The sequence below is a fragment of the Neodiprion pinetum genome, chromosome 1 (genome assembly GCF_021155775.2).
Source record: "Neodiprion pinetum isolate iyNeoPine1 chromosome 1, iyNeoPine1.2, whole genome shotgun sequence".
Classification (NCBI taxonomy): Eukaryota; Metazoa; Arthropoda; class Insecta; order Hymenoptera; family Diprionidae; genus Neodiprion; species Neodiprion pinetum.
Window position 1 is genome coordinate 30,172,172 of NC_060232.1, and position 25,942 is coordinate 30,198,113.

The 25,942-nt window shown below is 40.9% G+C and overlaps 2 protein-coding genes and 1 long non-coding RNA gene across 9 annotated transcripts in view; 1 reads left to right on the forward strand and 2 right to left on the reverse strand.

Moving 5' to 3' along the window:
- The window catches only part of LOC124224887 (GTP-binding protein REM 2), a 29,850-nt gene extending 22,043 nt beyond the window's left edge, over positions 1-7,807 (reverse strand). For 5 of the 6 annotated variants that reach the window (XR_006884934.2, XM_046637111.2, XM_046637110.2 and 2 more), the window contains exons 1-3: positions 7,096-7,803; positions 3,439-3,654; positions 1,414-1,651 (exon numbers count right to left, since the gene is read on the reverse strand). Coding sequence is in view for 5 of the 6 variants with exons in the window: in XM_046637111.2 (XP_046493067.1) it covers positions 1,414-1,651; positions 3,439-3,654; positions 7,096-7,289 (648 nt within the window). In the remaining variant the exon portion in view is untranslated. Of the gene's footprint in view, positions 1-1,413; positions 1,652-3,438; positions 3,655-7,095 lie in introns of all 6 variants that reach the window. The other variant, XM_046637112.2, reaches the window with a different exon arrangement.
- Positions 7,808-13,274: 5,467 nt separating this feature from the next.
- On the reverse strand, positions 13,275-22,104 carry LOC124224901 (uncharacterized). The gene is made up of 5 exons (XR_006884936.2): positions 21,807-22,104; positions 19,362-19,500; positions 16,839-17,015; positions 13,816-14,083; positions 13,275-13,398 (listed from the first exon to the last, which is right to left on the reverse strand). It is a non-coding gene; the product is annotated as an uncharacterized lncRNA (long non-coding RNA).
- LOC124224895 (sex peptide receptor) lies at positions 16,535-25,808 on the forward strand. 2 transcript variants are annotated; one of them, XM_069138235.1, is made up of 7 exons: positions 16,535-16,817; positions 21,032-21,264; positions 21,403-21,595; positions 21,854-22,015; positions 24,018-24,183; positions 24,532-24,680; positions 24,907-25,808. In XM_069138235.1, exons 2-7 carry the CDS (start codon positions 21,090-21,092, stop codon positions 25,136-25,138), a joined length of 1,077 nt encoding a protein of 358 aa, XP_068994336.1. In that variant the 5' UTR covers positions 16,535-16,817; positions 21,032-21,089; the 3' UTR covers positions 25,139-25,808. The 2 variants fall into 2 exon arrangements, with proteins under 2 accessions (XP_068994336.1, XP_046493087.1); XM_046637131.2 differs by lacking the exon at positions 16,535-16,817 and adding an exon at positions 20,700-20,903.
- Positions 25,809-25,942: the final 134 nt, after the last annotated feature.

The following is a 25,942-nucleotide window of genomic DNA, read 5'->3' on the forward strand; positions in this document are numbered from 1 at the left end:
CGAACAGAACCAGCTATAAGACAATACAGCTTTTATTCGCGATACTTAATTGAAACAATTCCGAAAATTTTGATGTTTTATTTTTAATTCGCGCGAAAGGATTAGCATGAAGACAAAAATTGCTGGGTACAATGGGAGAAGGAATAATCAATGATTTCCAAGGTGACTGAAAAGTTTTCCTTTCCTTAATTTTAATTTTACAATTCCAGGCAACGCGTTTGACGCAAACGTTCAAGTGATGGGCTCATTGGTCACCAGAATCAAAGGAATTCTGATCGGTGCCGAAGGCGTGTACGACACGGCCTCTGGTGAAATGACAAAGGCAAATTTGGGCTTCGCCTTCAACGTCGAGGACGTTGGGTTTCACTTGTCGTGCAACGACGTGCCTTACGAGTATGGCGGTTCGATTTCGTACAAAGGTGTGCTTTTAGAATTATCACAGTCAACACGATTGATCCGCGAGTATGACGATGTTCATAGAAGACACCTGCGATGAAAATAACTTATCGTTTCGATCGCTTACAATCAGTAAACTCTCAGTGGGACGCGGCGTTGAACGGCATATACGCAATGAACGGTGAAAACCAACTTTGGACCATCGGAGCCGGTGCCCGTTACAAATTCGACGCTGACTCCGCGATACGATTCAAATTCAACAAAGATCTTCAGCTGGGAACAAGTCTTCAGCAAAAAATACGCGACGGTGTCAAAGTGACTCTTTCGATGAATATCGACTGCTCGAATGTCACCAAAGGCGAGCACAAAGTAGGACTGGCTTTGGAGTTGGAGGCCTGAATTATGTATTTATGTACAATGTAATAAAGTATAAAGCGATGATGGAAGAGCGAAGAAATAACTGAAAATAACACGCGCACTTCCCAGCCTGCGTAACAAACGAGGCTGCGAAGTACAAACCGTTGCTCAGCTGCTGGCTGAAAACACTCGGGTGAGGAAATTTTCTAATCGTCCGCAAACTTTTGTATACTACGATGACAAAGGTGGGTCGTTTTCGCACTTGCTTGAAAATTTGGGTATACAACCAGGTGTTATCATATTCGACAGCGGAAGACCTGCATTTCAGATGATCACGAAGTAGGTTAACATGTTCACAAATTAAATGGCAAAACAAGTGCTTACATTTTCGGTTTGCCAAGGCGTAAGTTCCCGGGCTGCGGGTTATCAGGAAAAAGGCGCGAAGGCGTTAAACACGCTATAAAAGCCTTGATAAATTGCGGTCTAGACCTCTTTTATATTAATTGAGAACCAATCAACACGGTTCGAGCCCGAAGGTACAGGACCGCCTAATTTGCCCCAGCCGTTTTCCCGCGAGGTCGCGCTAAATTTATCTCTCTTGAGCATCTGTCAGGTTCGTGAAAAAAGCTTGAAAAACTTTTATCGCCCTTGTCTACTCACTCTGTGACGTGGGACTGCTGGCATGCTGCTCGTCCTGCAACGGTATTGTCGATGTGATGGTCCACGACCCGCAGACGCCGGACCGGCAGGACTTGTTGGACTTGGTCCTCCGGGACTTGCTCCGGGACTCAGATGTGACGTTGACGAAAGTCCGCCGGGACTAATCGCAGCAGTTCTGGTTGGACTTCTAGGAGACGGAGACAAGTGTCCCCATGGGCCAGCTTCTGCCTGAAGAAACCTGAAAATAAGCGTGATCGTCACTCCGTTGGAACTGCTTTGTTTGAAACCTTGTACATCTCCATTAGGCGGTGATTTATGCAAGCAGTTCTCTTCCAGAGATTCGGTTGACTGCCTCTTTTGAGCGGTTCTTTCGTTCCCGATGTCCGGCTATGATGAGATGCGGTACTTGTCAGTAATGTGCGACATGCCTCGCACTACTCCGCTTCTGTGATGCCTATTTTCACTCTCAGCGGTCACCAATTTCCGATACGGTCGTAATGATTCAAGTGTTGCAAGGCACTTCTCTAAGAAATTATCATCTAATCCACTCGAATTCGTGGCATAAATCTGGGATACGAACGTGTGCTTTGAAACGAACATCGCTTCACCGAAACGTACGCATAATCAATAGTAGAAAACATCGGTTGAAACCATGACTTTCCTGGCTACTCAAATCCACCCAGTAATCAATAGTCGTGTCGTCAGCGGAATATCAATGCATAGTGACACGTACACTACAGGGTTTCTTATAGCTAGTCGTCGTGGCAACAGTCAAATTATGGAAATAAGTTGGCGGATAATTAGTCCATTTATGGGAATAACTTCAGAAAACAAGTAAACATACTACAGTGTTTCAGAGTAATACAAATTTTTATTTCGCTCGCACTCGCACTCTGAAAAGCTTGTTTTGGAGAAAAAAATAAGCCCCTCAAAAGATGTTAGATCCTGTATTATCCAACGTTTATCACAGTCATTTTTGTTATGGATCGATAATAAGGAATACAATGGTCTAAACAGACCATATCAATCGATTAATCACTATTTTTTTACTCAAAAATTACAATTTGTGACTCTTCCATAACCAAACAAGCTCTTATTCCATAGAAACAGTTTCCAGACCCAAAATAACTTTTCTAGCGGCAATAAAAAAATGCTCCTATCGAAATGGCACGGAAATGGAATTTCCGTGATTTTTATCAGAAAATGCGATTTCGGCAGGTATTCCACATAACCTACAGGCATCATCTTTTGAGGGGCTTATTTTTTTTTCCAAACAAGCTTTTCGGGATGCAAGTGCGAGCGAAATGAAAATTCTTCTTATTCTAAAACACTCCAGTTCGAAGAGATGCTGGTTAGGGAATACGATGAAAGACCATCGAGGCTTCCAATGTCCGAGACGACGAGCTTTGATAATTTTTTCGCAGTCACGACACAAGCAAGGAAGAACAGAGAAAATTAGCTTGCACGTTCTGTCGTCTCTCCATCCTTTCTTTCAACTACTCGATAAGTATCAGATCATATAGATATTACATTTCAAGAATATTTAATCTTCGTATCTTCTGTACCTCTTAACTTGACTCTGATGAATCCCTTCAATTGCGCAATTCGTAACTAAAATCCGACATAGAGCAAGTTTTGGAGAGAGGTTTTTATACTTGGCCTACCTCTGAAAATTATTGTTTACCTGAATCAAATCACTTGTGCATCACTTGTAGGCTCAACCCTTTGAGTGTACGTATAATGAATGTGGCCGCAAGCCGATCAAACAATTATCCTAAACTAATACTGAGATGACCAAAACCGGTACATCTACTCTACTCCATATTAACCAACACCTTTACCTGCTTTTGAATGTAACCCACAATCCCGGACCGCGAATAGTACAATTCCAGTGGAACTCGCTCATTCGAGAAAGAGCTAACCAGAATACAGTCAGGAAACAGTGTTTACCGGTACTTGACTTGGCGTATCACTGACTGTGAAATTTCACGCTAATTGTGAGGCCAAGAAGAAGTGGATGCCTACCTGTGCAGATCTGGCGTCGGTCTGGCGACGGCGATGCTGGAGCTTCGCCTCCTGGAAGGATTCGGTGACTTGGGCCCGTCTACGGAGGAGCTTTGACCCTGGCCCGCGGTGAAAGAAGCGTGATGAGCACGTACCTCGATCTCGCTGCTGCGCCGTTGGAAAGTTCGTTTGCTCCAGAGGCGTGGGCGGAAATCGGGGTTAATCGGCTCTGTTTTCCTAGAACCACAGACAAGAAAGGAGGTTAGCAAAGCAGCGGAAAATGCAGGTACGACAGAAGGAAATGTGGTGTGCGGAAGCGGGTTATTAACTCGGCATATTACAGACAGACATGCCTGCTTTCGTGTAAACAGGCGAGTTCGGTGAAAGGGTGAAGTGGAAGGGGGGAGAAACGTTGAACAGAGCTCCAAACACACCGTTTAATTCTACGGAACTGCAAAAAGCCACAAAGGTTCACAGTCCTTTTACCGAGCGCGTTGTAACGACCGTCACGATCGTTCAAACCTTGTATCTCATCTCAAGAGCTTGTAACGAATTTCTTATATTGGTAGGTCAGGTGCTATGAACGAATAATTGTGATGTAAGTCTTATAATTATATAAATAGTTATACAGATCAAACTGGTCAGAAATATTGACGTGAAATTAAATAAAACAAGACAAAAAAAACTTAAAAGTAACTCTTATCTTTTCTGAGGCGTCATACGTTAAAAATAAATGTTCATCCTCTATGTTGAGTCGTCAGTCCTTATATAATATACATTTCGATTAATGTGGTAATTGGTGTCATAATTTTCTATAAACTTTCCCAACAGGGTTCGAAGGGATTCCAAAAAAAAAAAAAAAACAAATAAATAATTAAAATTCCGTCTCGATGGTTACGTATCAATTGGACTTGTCACATTGTGTGAACATATATGTACATGTGACGTCCAGATTCTTACAAGCTACTCAATCCAACGCCGGCAATGTTTTTGCGCGCCATCGTTGCATTTGCGTCATACTTTCGTCGGAAAATATTCATCGAATTTAGGATCAATTGCCACTCGCCTTATGCGTAACCGTTACGAGTACAAACGTATTATCCGACCTCGTAGCATTAAGCTACCGGATGTATTATGACTCGATTAATTATCATTGCGTCTTGGGGGAAATAAATTTTCGACGCAACGGATAGCTTGAATCGGTGGAAAATTCTCTTCGATCTAAATTTGTTGATGGGTACGACGAGTTTAAGAGGGATCCGTACGTACCTCGCATACAAGCGAATTTTGTTCGGTAAATTTGAGGCTCCCCGAGCTTTTGTCGGCAGTGAAATTACGTGACTAACCCAGCCGTGCTGTCACTATGAAAGGTAAAAATATCGCTCGATAATCAGCGGATGCTTGAAATGATCGTAGAAATTGAAAAGGCATTGTGTAAGAGCGTATTGATTTTTCGACACTGTATTAATTTCCCTGTCGAATATTTTCCGACATGCATTTTTCGAGTCTCTCACTAAGTTTTCAATAAGTCCAGTGTTTTTATTTTCGAGAGTTCATCGCCAAACGACACCAACTTCTGTTATAACGATGGTTCGTTACACTAAAATATATCTTGTATAGGTTCAACCATTTCTACAGTAAGATTTTTATTTATGTATTATTCAGTAGTGTACGTTTTTGGATAAATAACTGATTCTCATTTGCGTCAACTTTAATAATTATACGATGACGAATAATTACAAATTCGCTAACACGAATTTGGCAACTATTAATTTTGAATAATCACACCGCAATTTTAGATCAGAGAAAAATGATACCGTCTGGTAAAAAAAGTATACTTCCACATGTTTCGGCTTTTAGTTCATGAGAGCTAATATATCAGACCACAAGAGCAAGCGCAGAAAAAATAATGAGAAAGATTTTTTCCCCGAGAGACTTTTATTTATTCGGCATTCACAATCAACCTGGCGAATCAGACGACTTCGAAGATTCTGGTTTCGCTAAGGATTTGAATAACAATGCATAATTTTGGTGTTTGTCATCGCAAAGCCATTATAACAAAATTCTCGAAAAGTTGGTTCGAGGCGGACGTTTCGATCCGTGGGCATATATCCTTCACTCGATTTCACATATTCCGTATTTTCACAATTTGCTTCCCACAGCAAAATATGTTTGAAACTTATTTTCCTCGCCTTTAACATTCGGCAGCATTGCCCCAGGTCCACGTAAATTGATTTTCTCAGTGTTGTTTGTCGAGGTGTGGGAGTCGCGTATGAAGTACACGGCGGTAATTGGTCCCTCAAAAGTAAGCAGCCTTGTTCCCAGCCATTTAACAAGATATATATATATATATATATATATACATGTACATCTTGGCGACATTTATCTCTCTTTACGTCGCAACAATACTTTTTCCCGCGATAAATTTTACCCCAAAGCTACGACTCGTGGATTTTTTTCTTGGAACTACGGAGGCGAGTTCATTGGGAACTCGCTTTTGTGAAGAGAAACACGCAGAGATCGAAGCAAAGTAAGCAAGAAAAGAAAAGACAGAAATACATCGGCGTCCGCATTTTAGAAATACAATCGAGACGTACTCGCAGTTTCCGACAAGGATAGGCCAGCTATAATTTTAGCTTTACACATGTTTCACTCGTTCTTCTTTCGAAGAAATAATGTTTGTCCATTACGATGGATGAGAAAAAAAAAATAAAACATTCTCCAAACCCGAAATCTATATACGCACCGGTTCTTTTATCGCCTGTTATTGTCAGAAATAATGAAGATAAACTCGGATATACGACAGTGATTGGCTACTTCGTTCTAATATTTAAATTCAGATTTTGAAAAGTATTGCGACTGAATTCAGAAAAAATATATCCAAAACCCGTGAAATGAAATAAATTTTTTTTTAGCAGTTTCATTATCACGAGCGTGATAAATTTCGGTTCCCTTCATAAATCCATCCCCATCTTGCGATACGCTTTATCCTTTTGGGAATTCAATGGGATATGCGTCTCCGGTGCGTGATGTAAACTTTCCGTGGTAAACGATAAGAATATACATAACTCAAGCGATAGTTGGTGCGAGATAACTTGGGTTTGCATAAAATTGTTACGTTTTTTCTTTTACTTTACCTTTAATCGGGTACCAGCCAACAAGCCCATGATTTTCTACCTGAGTGATTAGTTTTAAAACAGGGTCACCATATAATATTCTAAACCTGCATGCGCGGTAATGAAATCGGTTGTCACCGATAAAAATCTCTAGTTAGATTACAAAAGTTTCTACAGTTAGAAAAATTGACCTAGAGTGATACTGCGGTAAAATATACAAGGCCTTGATTGGTGTAATTTTTTTTTTTCGTCGTCACTTTTTTCACTAGCAAAGTAGGGTACACGTATACTTATACAGGCCCGATACATACCGCGTATAACACTTTACTCGGGGGGAAAAGAAAAACACGAGATCATTAGCTAATAACTATCCTTCGATGAAGAATAAGGAAGACGGGCAGGCGGTGGCCGTGTATAAGGAAATGCGAGCATGATGTCATCGCGCGAAGGAAAACACGCCGAAGAGGGTATTAAGAGTGAAAGTAAGTTTCCGCGATAACGAGAGGATGAGAAACCCAATCGCGGCGTACTCTCTAAGCCGTAGGTAAAGACAAAGACGTACCTGGGGATGAGTTTGTCTTCGAGCAAGCTCGGCATGTCGTCCGCATCCTCCGTCAGAGCGGTGAAAAAGTCCTGAAATTTATCCGGAAAACTGCTCGGCGGGCAGGCGGTTATTGGAGGAATAACGCCACCCGGTGATCGCCGGGCCTCCGGGACGCCGGCCTGATGGTAAATGGGTAACGCCGAGGTTGCCATAAGCAGCGACGAGGTCCTCTGGTTCCGAGGCCGATGGTCTGCCCATGAATATTTACCCCCTATACCCCGAACTTCCGGCGTCGAGGTGCGAGGTATCTTGGCTTTTTTACCGATTCACATCAAAGCGTCGCTGCATTCCGACAAACTCCCCAAAAACTCGGCAAGAAGTCCCCCGCCGAAATTAGCGGATGATAATTTGTTTATTTATTTTTTTTTTTCTTCAACGATAAAAATAATTATTGTATGAATCGTAGTAACACCAGCGAGCCGAGGTGATATTTTTGCAAATTCTTGTCCGAATGGAGTTTATAATTTTGACAACTGGCGGTGAGAGCGAGACGGGTTGTCACCACTTGCCCGTCCGGTCTTCTTGTTTACGTAAACGGATCGGGTTCATTCACTGCGTCGCAACACACAAATTGCCGATAACCTGTGGATACGCGGTATCGCTGCGCCCTTAGCGTGTTAACGCGGGTAAACACAATTTCCACCTGCCACGAATGCTCGAGCGAGACTGACTGACAAGGATACCGAGCACCGGACGACAGCGTCCCGCGAGATTTCGGAGTGCGCGCGAAATTGGTTCTGCGATTGCGCGTTTCCTCACACCCCCTCGTGATTTTCTCCCATCGCATCGGGGAATACCCTCTACGGCCCGATCTATTCAATCGAAGTCCTGCACCGCCCTTGTCACGCTCAGATGAATCAAAGGACCGGTCAGGATCAGCAAATTCATCCGAATAACTCGTATTCGAATCATGAGTCATGACAACCGTGTAATTTGGCGATGCAGAACGCGTATTCGAATCCTGTGGTATTATTTATATTGTTATTGGTCGAGTCGATTCGCACTTCGTTGACCCTTTATGATCTGCATATCCGACTTGTGAATAATATCACTGTATAATACATTCTTTACAGTGCCGATTTCGTTCACATATATATATATATATATATTATTACTTGGTAATTTTGGTAAGTCGAAAAATTAGGTACACATTTGTCCATGTTTCCAGGTATAACGGTTGCCGAGAATTGGCGTCACGCAGGCATCACGTAATAACGAAACCTTAATTGCGATGTAAAGAAAAAAAAAAAGCTTAATCCCAGAAAATATTTATTTCATTAGTCCTTAGCAGACATTTGATCATTTTAAACGTTTATTTGTTTGTAATAAGAAAAGTTTATTTGAAATAGGATTACTTTTATTGAAACAATGAAAAATATCTTTTTGAAACAATAAATTATTTGCCATAAGGACTATCGAGACAAATACTATCTTGCATCCAATCTTTTTTTTTTTTTCTTCAGTGTGTTGTGGAAAGGTGTCTGAGTTTGATAAATGATTTAATTTTCATTTCCATCAATTTCCTTCGGTAATTAAAACTCCGCAGGATTCAGTCGTCGGTGTTTTTTCGCGATCGATTTGTTCGCGGCGCTCCATCTTTGGATTTACGTTTCAATTCTCGTTGAACCCGTCACGGACGTCGATGAAAGAACACAAAGAGTCAGTGTAACCGTATTTCGCAGCAAACACTCCACGGCACGACCGGGCATTGACCCTGGTTCGGCGGGAGGCCGAGAAGTAAACACCCCCGTTGCAGCAATCGGAAAGAAATAAGAAGCCGATGGGTTCGGCGTGTTTGCCAAAAACCTACGCGACATTTGTAATAAAATTTGTGAAGTGTTCGTATTTCAGTTTTAGAAAAAGAATTTTTGCAAGCTGCCATTTTCCATCAGGCAGTTTCCGAAAAAGAAACGGAGGGTTGATAGATCTGGCCACTCTTTCCCCCGACAATGTGGGGCTTTCCAAATTAATTAATACTGATCGATCACCGCTCTCTTACCTTCGCCACTATTCAATGTAGTAGGAATAGCCGCGTTTCCATTAAGCAGCGACTACGACTGTTTTCGAACGCCTTCGGCCTCGTCATGGCCACTCTTCTCGGTTCGCCACCCCCTTCACCCTCCTCCGTGGTTTTTCCCCCTTATTTCTCCGTAGAAAGCCTTTGCTTCTTCATGTTCACGTGTGTGGATGCTATCGAACACGCGGCAGCCACGTGCCGCAAGGTTCTTCGATTTTTCCACTGGTGGGTGACTCTCATGCGTCTCCGATGCGACCTCGCTGGATCGTCTTGCACGAGCTCACATGGGCGGATCTCTAACTTTGAGAATTTCACTCGAGTGGAAAACTCAGACGCACGACCTTGGTCGATTAATTGACACGTAGGCGTAGCCGGCGTGCAGAAGCATGCTTGAAACTCTGCACCGCCTTATACTGACGGTATAAACATCAGGTAGTTAATAGATTGATAAGCAAACAGCGCGGAGTTAAGGTGTGACAATTGTTACTAGTTTAATTGGCTTCGTCAGCCCATAAACTTGGGCGACGAGAACCCTCTTCACGTGGGTGACATTGAGTCAACCTTGATGCATCATTCATTCGTCGCTTTATCGTACCCATATCATTTCGTTTCGACAAACTTTACGCGTCAAGTAAACACCATTAGACAACGGGCAGTTGCACAAAAACTTGTGCCAATTTGACGAGCTCCTCGGATCTTCCGTAAATCTCTAAAAGAACGCGTAAAACCGCAGTACTTGGTGTGATTCGCTTTTTGACCACAAGGAACTGATTCCAAACTCTTTGGAAACTCTTTCTATCTACAGTATTGCAGCCATGCCAAATACAGTTGGGAATTTTCATTCGCACATCTATTCGGACGTTTCTAGCCTTAGAATATCTCCAGACATCATTTACGTTGCAAAAACCGTAAAGAGATTTGTTTTACTGAAATCGCACTCCAAAAGCTCATCTTGTACATCTTCACCGTGCACTTTGCACGTTACTCGCATAAAATTAACGTACTGTGCGAATCAGCTCAAACGGAGTGGAGTTTGATGGTTATAGCGGAATATTATACGGGCAGACGCAGCAGCTAAAGTGTTTTAAACTTTATTCAAACCGTGTAATCGTGTACAACGAAGACATATTTACTGTTTCGAAATATTGAGTGAAAACAACGTCGATGAAGTCTTAGCGAGATGCGATTGAAATAGTCGCGAGAGTGATGTAACGACGGTGGAAATATTAAAATTAGCTCTTTAAACTGTAGTTACGTACGTCGATAGATGTTTGACAATTCATTCTATACGTTCCGACTCCAAGAATTTCAATAAAAATTGAGCTTCTCACGACGCAAGGAATGTCGCAATATATTCCGCGCACGTAAGTTGGCTACACAGTTGTGTTTTTCCTTTTTTTCGCGAAGATGGTTTGGCGATTACATTATACTATGGAAATTCTTGTCGAAATAACCCCACAGCACGAACTATACTCCAATTACGGTCTAGAATTCTCTTCTAAGAATAGAATAGCTTCGTTAACTTATCGAAATTAGTAGGCGAATTTCTAGCCGAAATTAGCTATACCTACAATAATTTGCCGCATAATTTTGGAAGCTAAAGCTCTCACGAAATGTAATATGGCGGTATACCGGCATCACTACTGTCATGCGTGTTAAACGAATCCATACACCGAAATCGCGCGGATAAATTATTGCGAAACTAATTATAACTTTTGTGGGTGGAGAGTCGGATTTGTCTGAAATTACATCGTTCAATTAAACACGAGAGAAGCGTAAGCAGAGTCGTGAATTCTGCAGCTAATACAGCGTTTTTCATTCTCTGCCATTAATTCAGAGGAATATCACCTCTCGGGTAGGCCACAAAGTATACAAGCAGCTTGATAGTACAAAAACAGAGATTGATCAAAAAAATTTGTGACCCAAAGGTTGTTTTTTATGCGTGTAATTCGACGTGGATACATGGCAACATGCTCTTGGCAGCCTGAACAGAACTAATATGTCAAGTAGTAAACACCATAACAGGTCCGACATGATCGTAAACCGGGTGAATATGTTTCGCGTAGTAAAAGTGAGGCGTCCCGTTTGATCCATCTCTCGTGGACGAACTTTCTTACGTAAGACCGTTTGTGAGATTTCGAGTAGTATTATAAGATGTTTTTGTAAAATTTTAAAAAACTAAGCATCTGGATAATTTGAGAGAAGAAATCGTCCGAATATAAACTAAAGAATATGCTTAAACCAAATACTATAATAAATAAATCCGTTTTATGCTCACTTGGAAGATATTGCGCTTATTTGAAATGGCGCTGATAAATTTGCCAAAAATGAAAAGAAAATCGCGAATACAGATTAATTCTGAAAGTTATAGTACATGTACTGGTATTTTAAATTGTCGTTAAAACCCTAAAATATTTTCATTTGTTTACAGAGACTCAGACCGTGTAACAGTTAACCGCTTTATTATCTCGTGCATCATTTAGACTCGATATGTTTATTTTCATAGCTCGAACACTTCGTACACGTCTATTTTCATATCTGCGAACAGACACGCTTTGAGAAAATAAACCGCGTGTGTAACCACGACGATAGGTCATCCGTGTAGATCCGATCGAATAAGCCCAGAAGCCATTGGAACAGGTCTGGTAAAATAAACCATCCGAATTGTATAATCCTTCATAGGCTTTAGATTCTATACCATTATTCTCATATTTCCCGCACTCACCTGCCTCGGTGAAATTCCACATCGACGCACTTGATGGTGGAAAATGATTCGTTGTTACGCCGACGATGTCTCCGGTCAAAAGGACCACCACGCTCGGTCTGTGTGCCGTAGTTTAGAAATTTCCAACGTGGCACGCGCTCTTTTATCGACGTAGACGTGGCTGCGTGGAGGCCTCAATCTGACGTCACCGTAGTGACGTCGTGACGTCACCGATCAATGATCCCGCAAGCTCTACTTCATCGAGGGGATATTCGACTTGGAGATGCTGCCAGATGCGATCCTCTGTTTCCGCGATGCATCTTCTCCGGATGCCTTTTGTTCCAATTTTTACCCGCTCCACCGTCTTCTCGTACAATAGTTCACTCAACTTTGCACCACCGGCTGGCGTCGCGCTTAAAGATGAAGAACTTGAGCTATAAATAGACCAGCATTTTTTGAGAGGAAAATCTCCACCGCAGGCCAGTCTTGGACCTCAAGTTTGTGTTTGTTTTGGAAGTTGTTGGAAGGTTAATTTTTGAAACCATGTAGGTTATACAACAAGATATCAAAATGCCAGATTCAAATTAACGAAGAAAAGGCGTGGGATTGTTTATACCCCAAGGTGTCAAACAAGGGTTAATGAGTGAGCGTTATATTTGGACTGATTGTAAATGAAAATTCGTCGGCATACCCTGATTCAGGGCCAATTCAATGGTGCGATGACACTCAAAATAATTCATACGAACGTAGTACCTACCTTTAAATGTCTCGCTATTTCATTTGAACGTAGAAATATCTGGTTATTACGCAAACTTCTGTAGCTTGCGAATTGAAGATTGAGATCGTGTAATGAAAACCAATCGAAAGTTTTCGAGGTATCGAATCTATTCAAACTTTTTTCAATACGGCGTTTCCCTTCGACTGACTGACGCCGTTTGCGAGTCTGTGCGATTCGCCCGACTTGATCTGAGAAAAGTTATTTGAATTGCGTGATTGAGTGGAGAGAGACTGGCTATGTCGTAGTTTCCAAAAGCCAACGATTAACAACGGTAAACAGGCAGACGAAGGGTGAAACACCCTTAAAATTAATCGAACAACGAGAAATGAAATGTAATATTCTTTTCACTTGGAATATCATTCAAAGACCCATACTTCGAATACGCACAGAAAGAATTTTGCCAATAATAGTATCGAAATATGGTTTAATGGAGCCAGTTCATCCAAGAACTTTGAACTTTTCAACGGGAAATTATCAAGTATAGTACAAAGGATCTGTCGATGTTTTTGGGACAAGTATTCCAGTGTGTTATTTTTTTCAGATTCATAGCGTTGCGTATCGAGAGGTAACAGGTAAGAGGATGAGTATATCTCTTAACTTCAAAGTAAAATTCAGGGACTGAACTTACTTGAGATTTCTTGGTAAAAGTTGGATTAAACAACGTCCTCAGAGAACAAAAATTTCCTTTGGAACATGTACCGTATACAGCGTTAGATCACTTTCACGTTACCACGAAACTTTTCAAAATGATTTTCGACGATCCTACAGATAAAAGGGTTGAATATTTAGCACGCTTTCTCATTGTCCTCGACCTTGTCCCACTTCACTACATAGCTATTTAGATTTAATCGGTTCCAGTCATTGATCATAAATTGCGCTTCATCGGCTGTGAGCATCAACGCATTATACGACGAAATTGGAAGCTTATCCAAAATCGCAAATCAACGGAAATTAAAAGATTAGTCTATAACAGAGCGCGTAAAATATGCTTTTTTTTAGTGATAATTTCCGTGCATAACGTGAGTATTTCGAAATGCTGTATCAAAATTACCTCACTTTACTCACGGAAATCACTATCAAAAAGCTTACTTTACTTACGGACGCTGTTATGAAATGATTATTATAACATTGGGCTTAGATTCATTACAAATACGAGCTCACTTTACTCCTTATAATTACCGGAAGTTGTATCAAGTGTCGCCATATCACATCTCTTAAGTTATGGCACCGTACAAGAAAGACGTGTTGGATTTCCTTATAATTGTATACGCCCGCACATCGTTATCCAGTCTATATTCCAATAATTGAGCAAAAAGTGCGGCGTTGGACATTTAGGCGGTCCGCCAAACAGTCGCTGATCGTCTCCTTTTTTCCCAAATTCGAATTTCGTGGCTCGAAATCCAAACTTTGAAGCGCTGATTACCCGAAAAACGACAAATGGCGAAAGCTGGAAAAAGGCGTTGTGTAGCAAAGCGTGAAGAGCTGCATTAACGAAATAATCACCAGGGTCGCCGAGCCGTAGAAAATCTTTTAAAAGGGGTCACCGACACTCCAAGAGAGTGCTTTCAACAGGTTAAATCTCAACCTTCGCTGTACGAACTTTCCTACTGAGGCTTAAAGCGCCTTTTACGTGGAAGCTATACGCGAACTTTTCAATACACACACATCCTCATGCCGTCATATCTCCTTTTCTTTTCGCAAATCTCAGTCCCTCTTCTAAAGGACTGCAAAGCAGAAGTTCACCGGGTGGATAATTACCGGTCCCGAGACGAAGATTACACGGACGATATCCGAGTAATTTAAAATATGGAACGCAACGTGGGCGTTTCAACTTTTTCTCTAACCGTTCCTTCTTCAATTCACTCGTCTCTCACTAGTCAAAGTAGCATAAAATGTCTGGGGTGCTTCGTCGAATTGCTCGTAAAAAAAATAAAGTGTACAACAAAACGACGTACTTCCACCGGGTATCGGTATTTCAAAGACACGACGATCAGTCCCTCGCGATCATTCCGGCGGAAAAACGACTACATACTTCCAGAATGATCTCGAAAAAGATGAAACGACCCCGCTGACGCAGTGAAACATACATCCTTACAAGCTGGACTTGGCGACGTCGAATCAGATCTCTGAAAATATTCCCGAGTGTCTATTATTCGGAGCTGAATGATTTCGCAAACACGATGCGTTAAATTTATCGCTAATGATCAGCTCTGTTTTGCAAATTTCACGCGAGTCAGGATTTTCCAGAGTTAGAAACTTGCGGCATGGAAAATACGTACGCTGAAGAGAGAGAGAGAGAGACGACGACGATTAGTATTCGTCATATTATGAGTTGTTCCAACGCTGATTAAACTTTCCAAATCGCGGCACATCTGTTTGCATCATTAGCACCATATGCACCCTCGGCGACACGTGCTAATTAGATCCAACCGACACGTTTAATTCGAGTTGGCAAGGACAGAACGGCAGTCACACCGCCGATGCAGCGTAACGTCGGTCATTTTTCAGTAGTCATGTCGTCGTTAGGTCAGCCATAATATAGATGGAAGCACGAATACGACCGAGGCTTCGAAACTTTTATGACCACGCAGAGATTGATCGTCGTTGAGCGTCTGGTTGGTTTGTTCGATATCCTTCGTTCGCTTCGGAACTCAATCGATAAAACTGATTTGATTTATTCAAGTGTTATGCACCGAATTATTATATTAGTTAGATAGATAAAATCGCCCGCAGGTATCGCCCTGTTATCCATTGTTAGTAGCATGAGAGACGATCTCAACCGAACTTTAAACCAATTTCAAGGAATATTATTAACTTCGAGATCTTTTCAAGAATATACACAAGGTCATTTGTTCGTTCCTGAACAATGGCTGAACACGAACGTAAGCGACGCTCTCTCACTGAAGCGTCAGCGTTCAGCAATTCCAGTGAATGAACCTTTACAATAGAGGAGCTAGTTCAAAAAGCAGCACTTCATGGTCGTGGAATGAATTTGTTACAGAAAAAGATAGTGTCAAGCGTTAGTCGCAACATTATCGTTTGGACAGATAACGCGGGGTTCCTTGACATTTATTAATACTGACTGACTGAAAAGAATACTCGTTATCAGAATACTTCTTTTCTATACAGCCCGTTTGACATCATAATTTTCATTTAATGAACGACAAGAAACGAACAATAAACGCCTTGCTCGGTTGCCTGTTAATCAAGTTAAATGAGGGGAAAAGTCGAATGTAGTTGAAGAGAAGAATTCCCGTTGCGCTAATCACGTTAAAAAAGTTACAAGTCCTCCTTAAATTCGACCAAACTTTACCGGAACTTAATCACAGTTCAATCTCAATGCTTTCATCGCAAAGTAAAATATAATTACATGCCAAGTCAATCTCTGAAAAAATCACATTCCGCGAAAATCCGTCTTGCTATCGGCAACACAATAAGGACCTCGATTTGGAATTGTTAATAATCCGAAATTAATTGCATAAGTCCGAAAACTCCATCACCCTTCGCAGGGCGGTACTGAAACTCGAAAAAAGATGAGGATCAAAATGCGATCGTACGAGTAAAAAGCTCGTATCCCGTAAAATGTAGTTAGTAAATTATCGGCAATGCGAATTAGCATGGCACGCGGTATGCCCAGCGGGTGGGTACATTCCGTTTGAATAAGGCGACAGATTGTTTGCTCGGTTGTATATGTATATACATATCAGGCCTGCAATCAGAGAAGGGTTCGAGGCATGTTTGCGCGGCCGCAAGATAACGCCACAGCTTTCGATTCGAAGTTGTACAAGCTCTGACCCGCTGCTCTTCTTTCGTTATCCGGGGGCGGCGGTTCGAGGGGCGAAGAATCCGCGAAGCTTTCAACATCGGGGCGTCGAACATTTCGGATCGCGTGCATTCGTCTATCTCTGCAATACACGGGCATGGTGTATTTTCGAGTATGTGTCGATTGTCAGCTCGGATATAACGTCGCTCGACGTCCGCGCTCCAACTCCAGAACCTAATTACTGACTGCCGAACCAACACCGACTGATTGACAGATTCGAGAGGTTCTATCGGACGCCAGTTGTTTCACCCTGTGGGGAAATTTCGATATTGCGCTCCGCCCAGTGTAGCCGATTTTGAAGAATTTATAACGTACAATGGCCAAGTGAACCGAGTTCTCTGCGATATGACCCAATACGGTGAATATCAAATTTGTTTACCTGTCGTATTTTCGATGTGATTCGTGTAGAACGCAGATCCGAATAAAAGCTGTTATCCTGTTTTTGTACTGATGTGGGCTTCACCGTGCGTTTCTTTTCTTTTTCTTCCATCTGCGCGGAGTGTGAACGGTTTAAACTGCTGTTCTTTTCAACATTTCTTTCCATGTGTAACCCTCGCTGGAAAATAACATCCATTCAATACCTGTTCGTTTCTAGACCGATTTTAATTGTACCCATAGATATTTCAACCTCAGTTTATAAAATTACACTCCACGAAGTTCCGTGTTCTCAATTTCATGTAACATATGTCAGTAATTTTGAAATAATGAGTCAATAAAAATGTGAAACTTTGGGTGAACTCCAAGTCGGAATGATCATTTTTGGGGAAGTACTAACATTAATCTACAAATCTTATGGCTGATAAAAAGATAACAGCATTGATTTGTGTTATCGCAACAGATTTCAGGCTCAAGTTACGACCGCTTGATTTTCCGTATATTGCCATGTAGGCACATATACCTAGTGTTTACGCCGTTCGATTCCCCAGTTCAACCCTTTCCTCTTCGATCACGGTTTACCCGGTCAAACCCCGAAACTTGATAATGATAATATAGATAAGCGAGGAAATTTACCAGCAAACCACACACGTTTTGGTATTTTTTTGACGGGTAATTATATGTGCCGATGGACGGTTTTGCCCTTTCACGTTTCTAATATAATGTTCTATATCAAATTATAACTATCGGACGATATCGAAGTAACGATGTAAGATGAGTGACTGCGTTGTATTTTGACATTAGAATTGTTTTGCATCGGTCAGATAGGGTTTAATAAAACATACCGCGAGAAAATTCGCGAGTTGTCCTTTTTGTTCTATTTAAACTTGAGGCATCGTCGAATTCTTTTTGAATGCCCTCGCTATGTGACGATACCATCTTCCCTCGCCAAAGTATCAACACACTTTCGATCTATACACCCGTCAGGCAAAAATAGGTGTTCCAGCTATCAGTATCGCAAGATAAGGAAATAAAGCTTTACACTGCATTCGCATTAGAGGCAAACATGCAGAACAGCGAGGGTGCTGGGGGGAGAAAGGAAATGTAAGAGGGAAATAGAGTGATAAGAGCTGTTTTCGACGACTCAATCTAGACAGTAGCCTGTAGCGTGATTTCGTCTACTGGCAAAGTTTCAAACATATCGTGTAACGCATATATATTTCATACGTGTGCGCGGATAATATTCCTGATACGAAGCCCGATGTGGGCTCGTCAGATATTGCAGATAACGCAACATCACCGTTCGTACAGTTCGAGAGTAAATAACATGCCCGAAATTTGATATGCTACTTATAAGGGAGGACTTTATTAGAGATACCTTCGTGATTTTATCCCGTTTGTCTCGAGCCTGACATGCTTACTCTACCTTGTCATTACGTTTTCAAACGGACGTCTGTGTCTGATAGAGTCGAAAAGAATTTCAGTTACCGTGGTATCTTTCCTTGTTTGATTTTTCTAGTTAATACCTGATGCTCGGGTAAACTCCCGGCTAATCCATCAACATTTGAAATTTGTCGGTGGTCAGGACTGCACAGACAGTTAGTCCGGTCCGAAAACGCTTCTAAGGTCTTGATAAATAATTCAAATTCTCAAACTGAGTACACCCGCCTCTGTGCATTTGTACAGTTCATTAAGCTTTCCACTATGTTAAATTTAATCGTAGACAACCCTTCGTTACTCCATTAATACCATGTGTATTTGGTATATGAAAGTGAAATTGCTATACTGAAATTAAGGATTTAGCTGTGTACAAGACTACTAGAAGTTCATTCGCGTAGGATACAGTTTTCGTTGGAGGTGAATATGGTTTTTTGTTCTGTTTTACACAAATAATAATTGGTTTTGTTAGCAAAATGGTCACTGCAAGGTAATATGAGAGTTAACGTATTATACTATTATATACATAAACATAGATGTGCGACAAGACGAATTTTATAGTACAGTGAAATTTAGTTGACTCCATTCATTTATTTTTTTCAAGTGTTACGATATTTTTTACGAAATTTTGACATCGAAGAAGAACTATACTGATCAGATAAACCGACTTCTTTGCTTTGTATTTCCATCGTTTTTTAATTTATTTCTTTTTTTTATATATTCTGTCGGTCCATATTCATACATATATACATATTAGACGAACAAATCTCGTACCTGCACGAGAAATTCATTCGTGTAATATAACGATTGTCGTCATGCAAACGTTAACAGCGAAAGAATTCTTAGTCAAGTTTCCATTTCTGGTAGGTTTTTACTCTAAAATGTTAACGTAGGTCTACCGAAGACTATCCATAGATGATTTTGAAACTAAAATTTCCATACTGCGGCTTCTCTAAATGAAATTAAAAAGTTCCCTTCCAATAGGCAATGAAATTTTTGCAACAGTGACCGTTCATTTTATTCTACATTTCTAATCTGGATTCAAAATGTTAATTTAACCGTAGAACTCGTAGACTGTACAGGTACTTACCTAAAATTAAATACCTTCTGCCATGATGAACGGGAACTGAATATTAATTATAATTTAATCTCATCTGAATGGATCGCCAGTTTCAGAGCTTCCTTCTCCCTTTTTCACCTCCACGCCTTTTTTGTCTGCTTCATCCCACCTGGAAAAAAAACACAAGTTAAAAATAAATACATCGCTCAAAAAAGCTCAATCAATACTGAAAACACACGCTCTGTCTATATTCGCATCTGCATCTCTGTAGGATAAAATGTACGGCATGTATTGACAATTACAGTCACGTAAACAAATTCTATATGTGTGTACAACTTTCCCACGAGTGTTTTTCACGAAAACAATATTCCTTAGGGCAGGTTAAATCTGGAAGTAAGAATGAACGGAGACGCAATTTGATCATAAGCGCGCATCCCAACTCACCGTAAGCTACTAATTGCCCTTTATCGGTTGACCCATCATCCCCTCTTGAAAGCTCCCACCGACGCAATTGGCGACACTCGAATATGACCCGGCATAGCCAGGGCCGCGAAATATTAACGGCAGTCGAACCGCTCATTCAGTTTCTAACAAAATTTCTCTCCGTCAGCACAACGTGACCGATCGAAGGGAATCCAGGTGTCGATTATCGCGTGGGTGATGACGGTGAATTAGTTTTTTCGAAGATTTTCTTTTTTTACTCAACTTATGGGAATTCACTCGGGTTGTCGTGGATATATTGAAAAAAATAATCAGCAATCAACAGTCGGATTTTTCCTCGCTGCGGAACATTGTCGATACAAGTGCCGATTGACACAAAGAACGGTTGGAGTCAACAAAATCGCAGCGTTAGCAATTAATTGTTCTGCTCAATAATCCGTTTCGCTATCACTGACTCGTGGGAAAAATCTAGAATTATGTTACTCGAGCTTGCGACAAGGTGAGAAGAATAAAACGCATATATATTCTTACGAAACGAATCACGTTGCTGCAGCTATACATACATGTACATGTATGTCACGAACACAAATGTTCCTTACTTGCCAAAATCCCCAGTTAATTGCAGTTCGCGGAATTATTTTACCATTATTCTCGAAGGTCAGCTTTGACGCAAATGTTGGAAAAAGTTGGACTTGTTTCAGCACTCCACACTGTACGATTGATAGTATTGGCAAAGAGTGATTGATCGACGCGTTAACGATAGCTCGGCTAACGTCTTTGGAGCGAGAATTAATCGTATCCTTCAACAGAAGTCCGACATGTGCCTATGTAACTATTGACAGATTTCCTGCTAGCCATTTTAGGGGGGGGGTGGCATATGTATATAATCGTATCGTAGCATACTGCAGGCACTGTTTAGATAAAAGTTTATGGCTCGTGGCTCGTAGTGGTAGCGCCGGTCTGTTGGATGGGTGATTTTGACCAAACCTCGCCCAAAGTAAACCGAGATTAAAAGAGTCAAACATCCGACTCCCTCTTTCCTCTTTTAGTTCACCAAGAAAAAAAAAAAAAAAAAACCAGAAAGAACATTGTTTTTGTCCTCCCACGAATTTACGCTGAGCAAATACCAAGGTTAGAGATCCTACACCTTCGGCTTGTCCGGGGAGTTGAAAGGCACCGAAATATTGCCAATTTCAAAATCTGATCCCAGCATGGGAATTGTATTGTACACGAAACAACTTTCCATATTCCCCGAGCAGGAAACTTCAAGAGGAATCGTTCGAGTTGCTTCGTTCGATAAATGTGACGGATCCTGAAATGGATAAGCTGAGCGAAACCAACGTCTGGGCCGATGAGCCGACGACATGGGGCATCATGATGTACAGCATCGTTGTTCCCGTTATTTCCGTTCTCGGTGTTATCGGGAATACTCTCATCTTGGCCGTTCTCAGCCGAAAGAGTCTGAAGGCTTCGATGTACACCTATCTAGCTGGTAATGCAACTAATCTTCACATACTGGAACTCGTCTTGACAAGAGTATATCGCGCGCGTTGCCAAATTTTTCCCATGGTGATTAATCCGTAGTTGACGACTCGGGATCATAAATCCATTGAACATGTTCACGTTCCAGTGCTGGCGGGTGCTGATCTCGTCACATGTGCATTGCTGGTATTCTCGGGATTGGCAAGAGGACTTTTCTGGGGACAGTCGGGATGGACGGAGTTCGACGCTTTTGTTCACCTTCCCGTCGGCTCCGTGTCTTCGAACATCGCAGTTTGGGCAGCAGTTTGCGTCACGCTAGACAGACTGATCCTTATATCAGGGTAACGCAGCTGTTTCTTTGCAGAAAAGTTCTCAGATACTCCGCTTTTTCCCCTCTAATGAATGGTCAAAAGACAGAATACCTATAAGCGCAGCAATCGCTTGAGAACATCGAAAACCACTCAGCTCGAATACGGCCGAACAAGTTGAAGTGGATTTGCCTGAGACCTATGTTAAAAATTTTAATACTTCGCTACCGTACTTGAGTGTTACCATTTTTTGAGTTTTCATCGAAAGGCATTATTTGCTTTGATTTCCAGGCCACCGAAATGGAAGCCTCCCAAGTTTTGCAGTGATGCCGTTGCTCGTAAGGTCATGATATTCTCCGGATTGTGTGCCATTCTTTTCAACATCCCTTACTGTTTCATCTACACGTACAACGAAAAGGGTGAGCTGACTACAACGGAATTCTTCAGTTCACGGTGAGATACTTGCTTAAAGTTTATAGTCGAGGAAATTAGGTAGCTTCGACATTCGGTTTGGAGTAATCTGAAAGAGTATACATGTGAGTCCAGTAAACTTTTGAAATATCGCTTATTTATCATATTTTCCTAAGAATCCTTTCTCCGAGTTAAATTATGGTTTCTCATCCATTGGTATGGCTGCAGTGGATCACCAGTAGTAAGTTCTCATTGTGCTAGCAAGTCCGTCAATTTCAAGAAGCTTTACTACCTTCAGTTAATTTGTTGATGATACACGACTTCGCACTGTCCATTTCTTGATTCCACATTACCTATATACGTATACATATACATATATGTATATATAGGAATGATTCTCGTTAAAGTCCATCTCCGTCTTGAAAAAAACCTCTCTGTATTAGTGTAACTGGCACAGATCATGAAATACAGGTATACCGGTACTGCTGTTTCATTCTAGCGAGTTTTATAGTTAAATGGGAAAAAGAGAATAAAGAGAACGAAATAAATCCGCGATTAAATTACGTGAACCTTACTCGCGTCGGAAGTTTACGTTCGCAGTTTCTCTCAGGAGCATTTTTTGTTAACGAAAAGCGCGTAGATAGTGCAACGTGCGTCAAGTTGGTAGTTGGTAGTTGGTGGGATTAAGCTGTGCCCTTGACTCACAGCGAATTTCTCAACGTCTATAAGACGAACAGACAGGGGTTTGACGTAGAAACTCTCGGAGTTTGTAACGCGAGACTCGAAAGCCAGCGACAAACAAGCCGTAGCTAATCGTAAGGTTTAAAGCAGCCCCAACACAAGCTCCAAGCTTACCGAACAAGCAAGCGAATTTGCCGTAGGCTAGATTTGAAACTAGGGATAATATATTGATAAGTCAACTTGCGGTTGACAAGGGTAACTTCGAGTCGTACCCAGCACCGCGGCAACGATCCTTCGGATTCACGCATTCGTTCGTTTTCAAAGCATTTTTTCAAACGAAGCATACAGGACGATGTTCCAATCGATAATGAAGTCGGTTGTATTTATTCATATTCCAGTACAACAAATTGGGTATTTTTGCGAGAAACCGAGTAACATCATGGCCATTAAAAAAATTCACTTTTGTCGCCAGGGGAGCTTTATCCTTCCTCGTTCGCATACGATCACAAAATTCCTTGACGATTAACTACCGTGAACTCTTGATTCATTTTTTTTACTGAAAATTACCTTGCGCCGCTTTGAAAAACATCTTTCTCCCGAAGTGTTTGACTTGCGGATGAATTTGCAGGGGAAAAGCCGAAATTCTATTAAAGAATTACCAAGAGATAGAGAATAATTGATAACATGGTCAAAATTGTAAGAAATTTCTTTTTGAATAACGCTACATAACAATTCTGTGTAAATTGCTTTGCAGGACTGGACCAAAAATTGTTTTTCCCATTCTCTATTCTCAATAAATTGTTTCTCCTGGACAAGTGATAAATGCAAAATACTCTAATGCCAAAGAAAAATTGAGACACATAAACCGTTTACATGTCTTTGAATTTGGAGAGAGGTCAGCTAGTCCCTAATCTTAATTATCATCGATACTCCATTTCTTCAATATGTAAATATTTCTACAAACTTTCTAGACACTCGAGACACCATTGCAGGTACGCAGTTCGAAATCCTTCGAGACTTTGTTCAAACTAACTTGATGTATCTCAAACTTTTAAACGGCTTTCGATCAAGAAACTTTTTGTAATATGAAAAAAAAAAAATCCGATTTCACCACTGCCCACTAATTGAATCTTCCGATTTGATTAACTACGGTACACAGCACGCAGCATCTGCAAGGATAAGGGGAATCTTAAACTTTTCTAAATTCAGCTCTGCGTTGTTGATTAGAGATTAATGGCGCCCCGAGCTACATTTAGCAACGTCGTATTTTAGATTCTATACAACCCACCAGAATGAGATGGTCCGATAAAGAAATTAAAAAAAAAATTAGACACGTCCGATACTTTGTTAATTATTGTTTCAGGTACTACAACATTCAAAATTGGTTCCAGCTGGTGGCATTCGGTTTGGTTCCGGCGGTATTCTTACTTGTAGGCAACGCAGCGATGTGCGTTGCTGTTCGCAGAATTATGAAACAGCGACAGATGCTGCTTCAGCGAAAATTCACTCGCGAAGGAAATTGCCTGCAGGTTTTCAATCTCACAGATGATAAAACCACAACGTTACTTTCAAATCCACCTTCCTTTATAATCGTACTTCTTTTGTGAGGTGCACCAGTCTTATCTAGCTCAATTACGTAGCACTTTTTCATATTCGTCCAAACTAGATTCTGATCAATACAGTTACATTGTAATTCCAGTCAATTATTTGTGATCTGGGAAACCAGTTTAAATATTTGTTACAAATTTCACGTATCCAGAAGTAGAAAGGGAACTCGAATTGGAATTTGGATTTCCTTGATTACGTTAAAACATTTTTATTTCGCGCTCATTGACACAGTCCATGCTCTTCTAACTTCCTTCCGTTTGGTTTCCTAGGACCAAGCCAGACTAACGATTACCCTTGTCGGCATAGTCTTCATGTTTCTCGTGGGCGAGGTCCCCACCCATCTAGCATCAAGACGAAGCGCGGTATCAATTTTGTATGGTGGCGACGCAACAAAAATCGACGAAAATTTTTTGGAACAGTAAGTTAACTCGGTCTGATTAAACAAGCGACATAAAAAGCGAGAAAGATCATCCATGAATTTAATTAAACTTATAATCACGTTCCCCGGAATTTACACAAGAATTATACGAACAGCTATACGACTATATTCTCAGAGGATTAAACTTGCTGTAATTATAAATTCATCGAAAGCACACAACATTTGATAAAAAACAACGTAACCGATACAATCACTTTTCTTACAGCTTCAGAATAGTCGCCACGCTATTGAACGCGATATCTAGTTCAGCAAATTTTGTCCTCTACTGCCTCCTGAGTCCGCAGTTTTTAATGAATCTCAAGATTTTGATTAGGAGTCAAAAAACACTGGACCAGCGGGAGCAAAAAGTAAGAATAGCTACGATTGACTTGTATGCCAACGATAGCAGGGATCGTCCGACGAACAATTCGCCACGATGCAGAAGCGCCATGTTTTGACAATTGCTCATTATTATCAACATCGCGCCCCTAATAGTCGTACTACAAAAAAGCGTTGATCGATTTCAGAGACCGCCGGCGGCACTGCGCCCCGCAGAACCAATAAGCTCACACCTTTGTTTACGTTTGTGTTGATCACGTCTCGCAGTCACGCGGACAAAGTATTTCAAATTTTCCGCGAGGATTATCTGACCGTAAACACTACACTGTCGATGTTTTGCCTTTGGACTTCAACCTGTTGAATAATTCATTTCAAATAAAAAAACACCATTCTTCCTCACGCGTTCAATAAGAACATATGTGTAACAATTCAAATCTAATCTAAATTTTAGCAAACACCGAACAAAGAACTTTTCAAAACTTTTGGCCAAGAACTGTGGCAAAATCTACAATAATTTCAGACAACTTTTCATCGATATACTTCGGGCAAGCAAACTCATCAATTAACGAGGTCGGCAGTTAGCTGAGGATTTTTTCAAAGTTTCCAGTTGAAATGTCGTTCGATATATCAGAAACATGCGATCAAATAATTGCAGATGGCTTACGGGAGCGTTTGTTCAAAAGTTAGACTGTAAAAACATCGAATATTTTCGTACATTGTAGTTACAATTGGTTTCGGTATAATTAGCTCTGTGGTCAAAGCGATACGCCCAATTGCGCATATATATATATATATATATATATATATATATATATATAATACTTATTTTTAATTAAATATAATTTCGTATTATTACTTACGATATAACAGAATAAATAATGCTGAAATAGCACGAGTTTGACAAGATAGTCAATTACTTGATT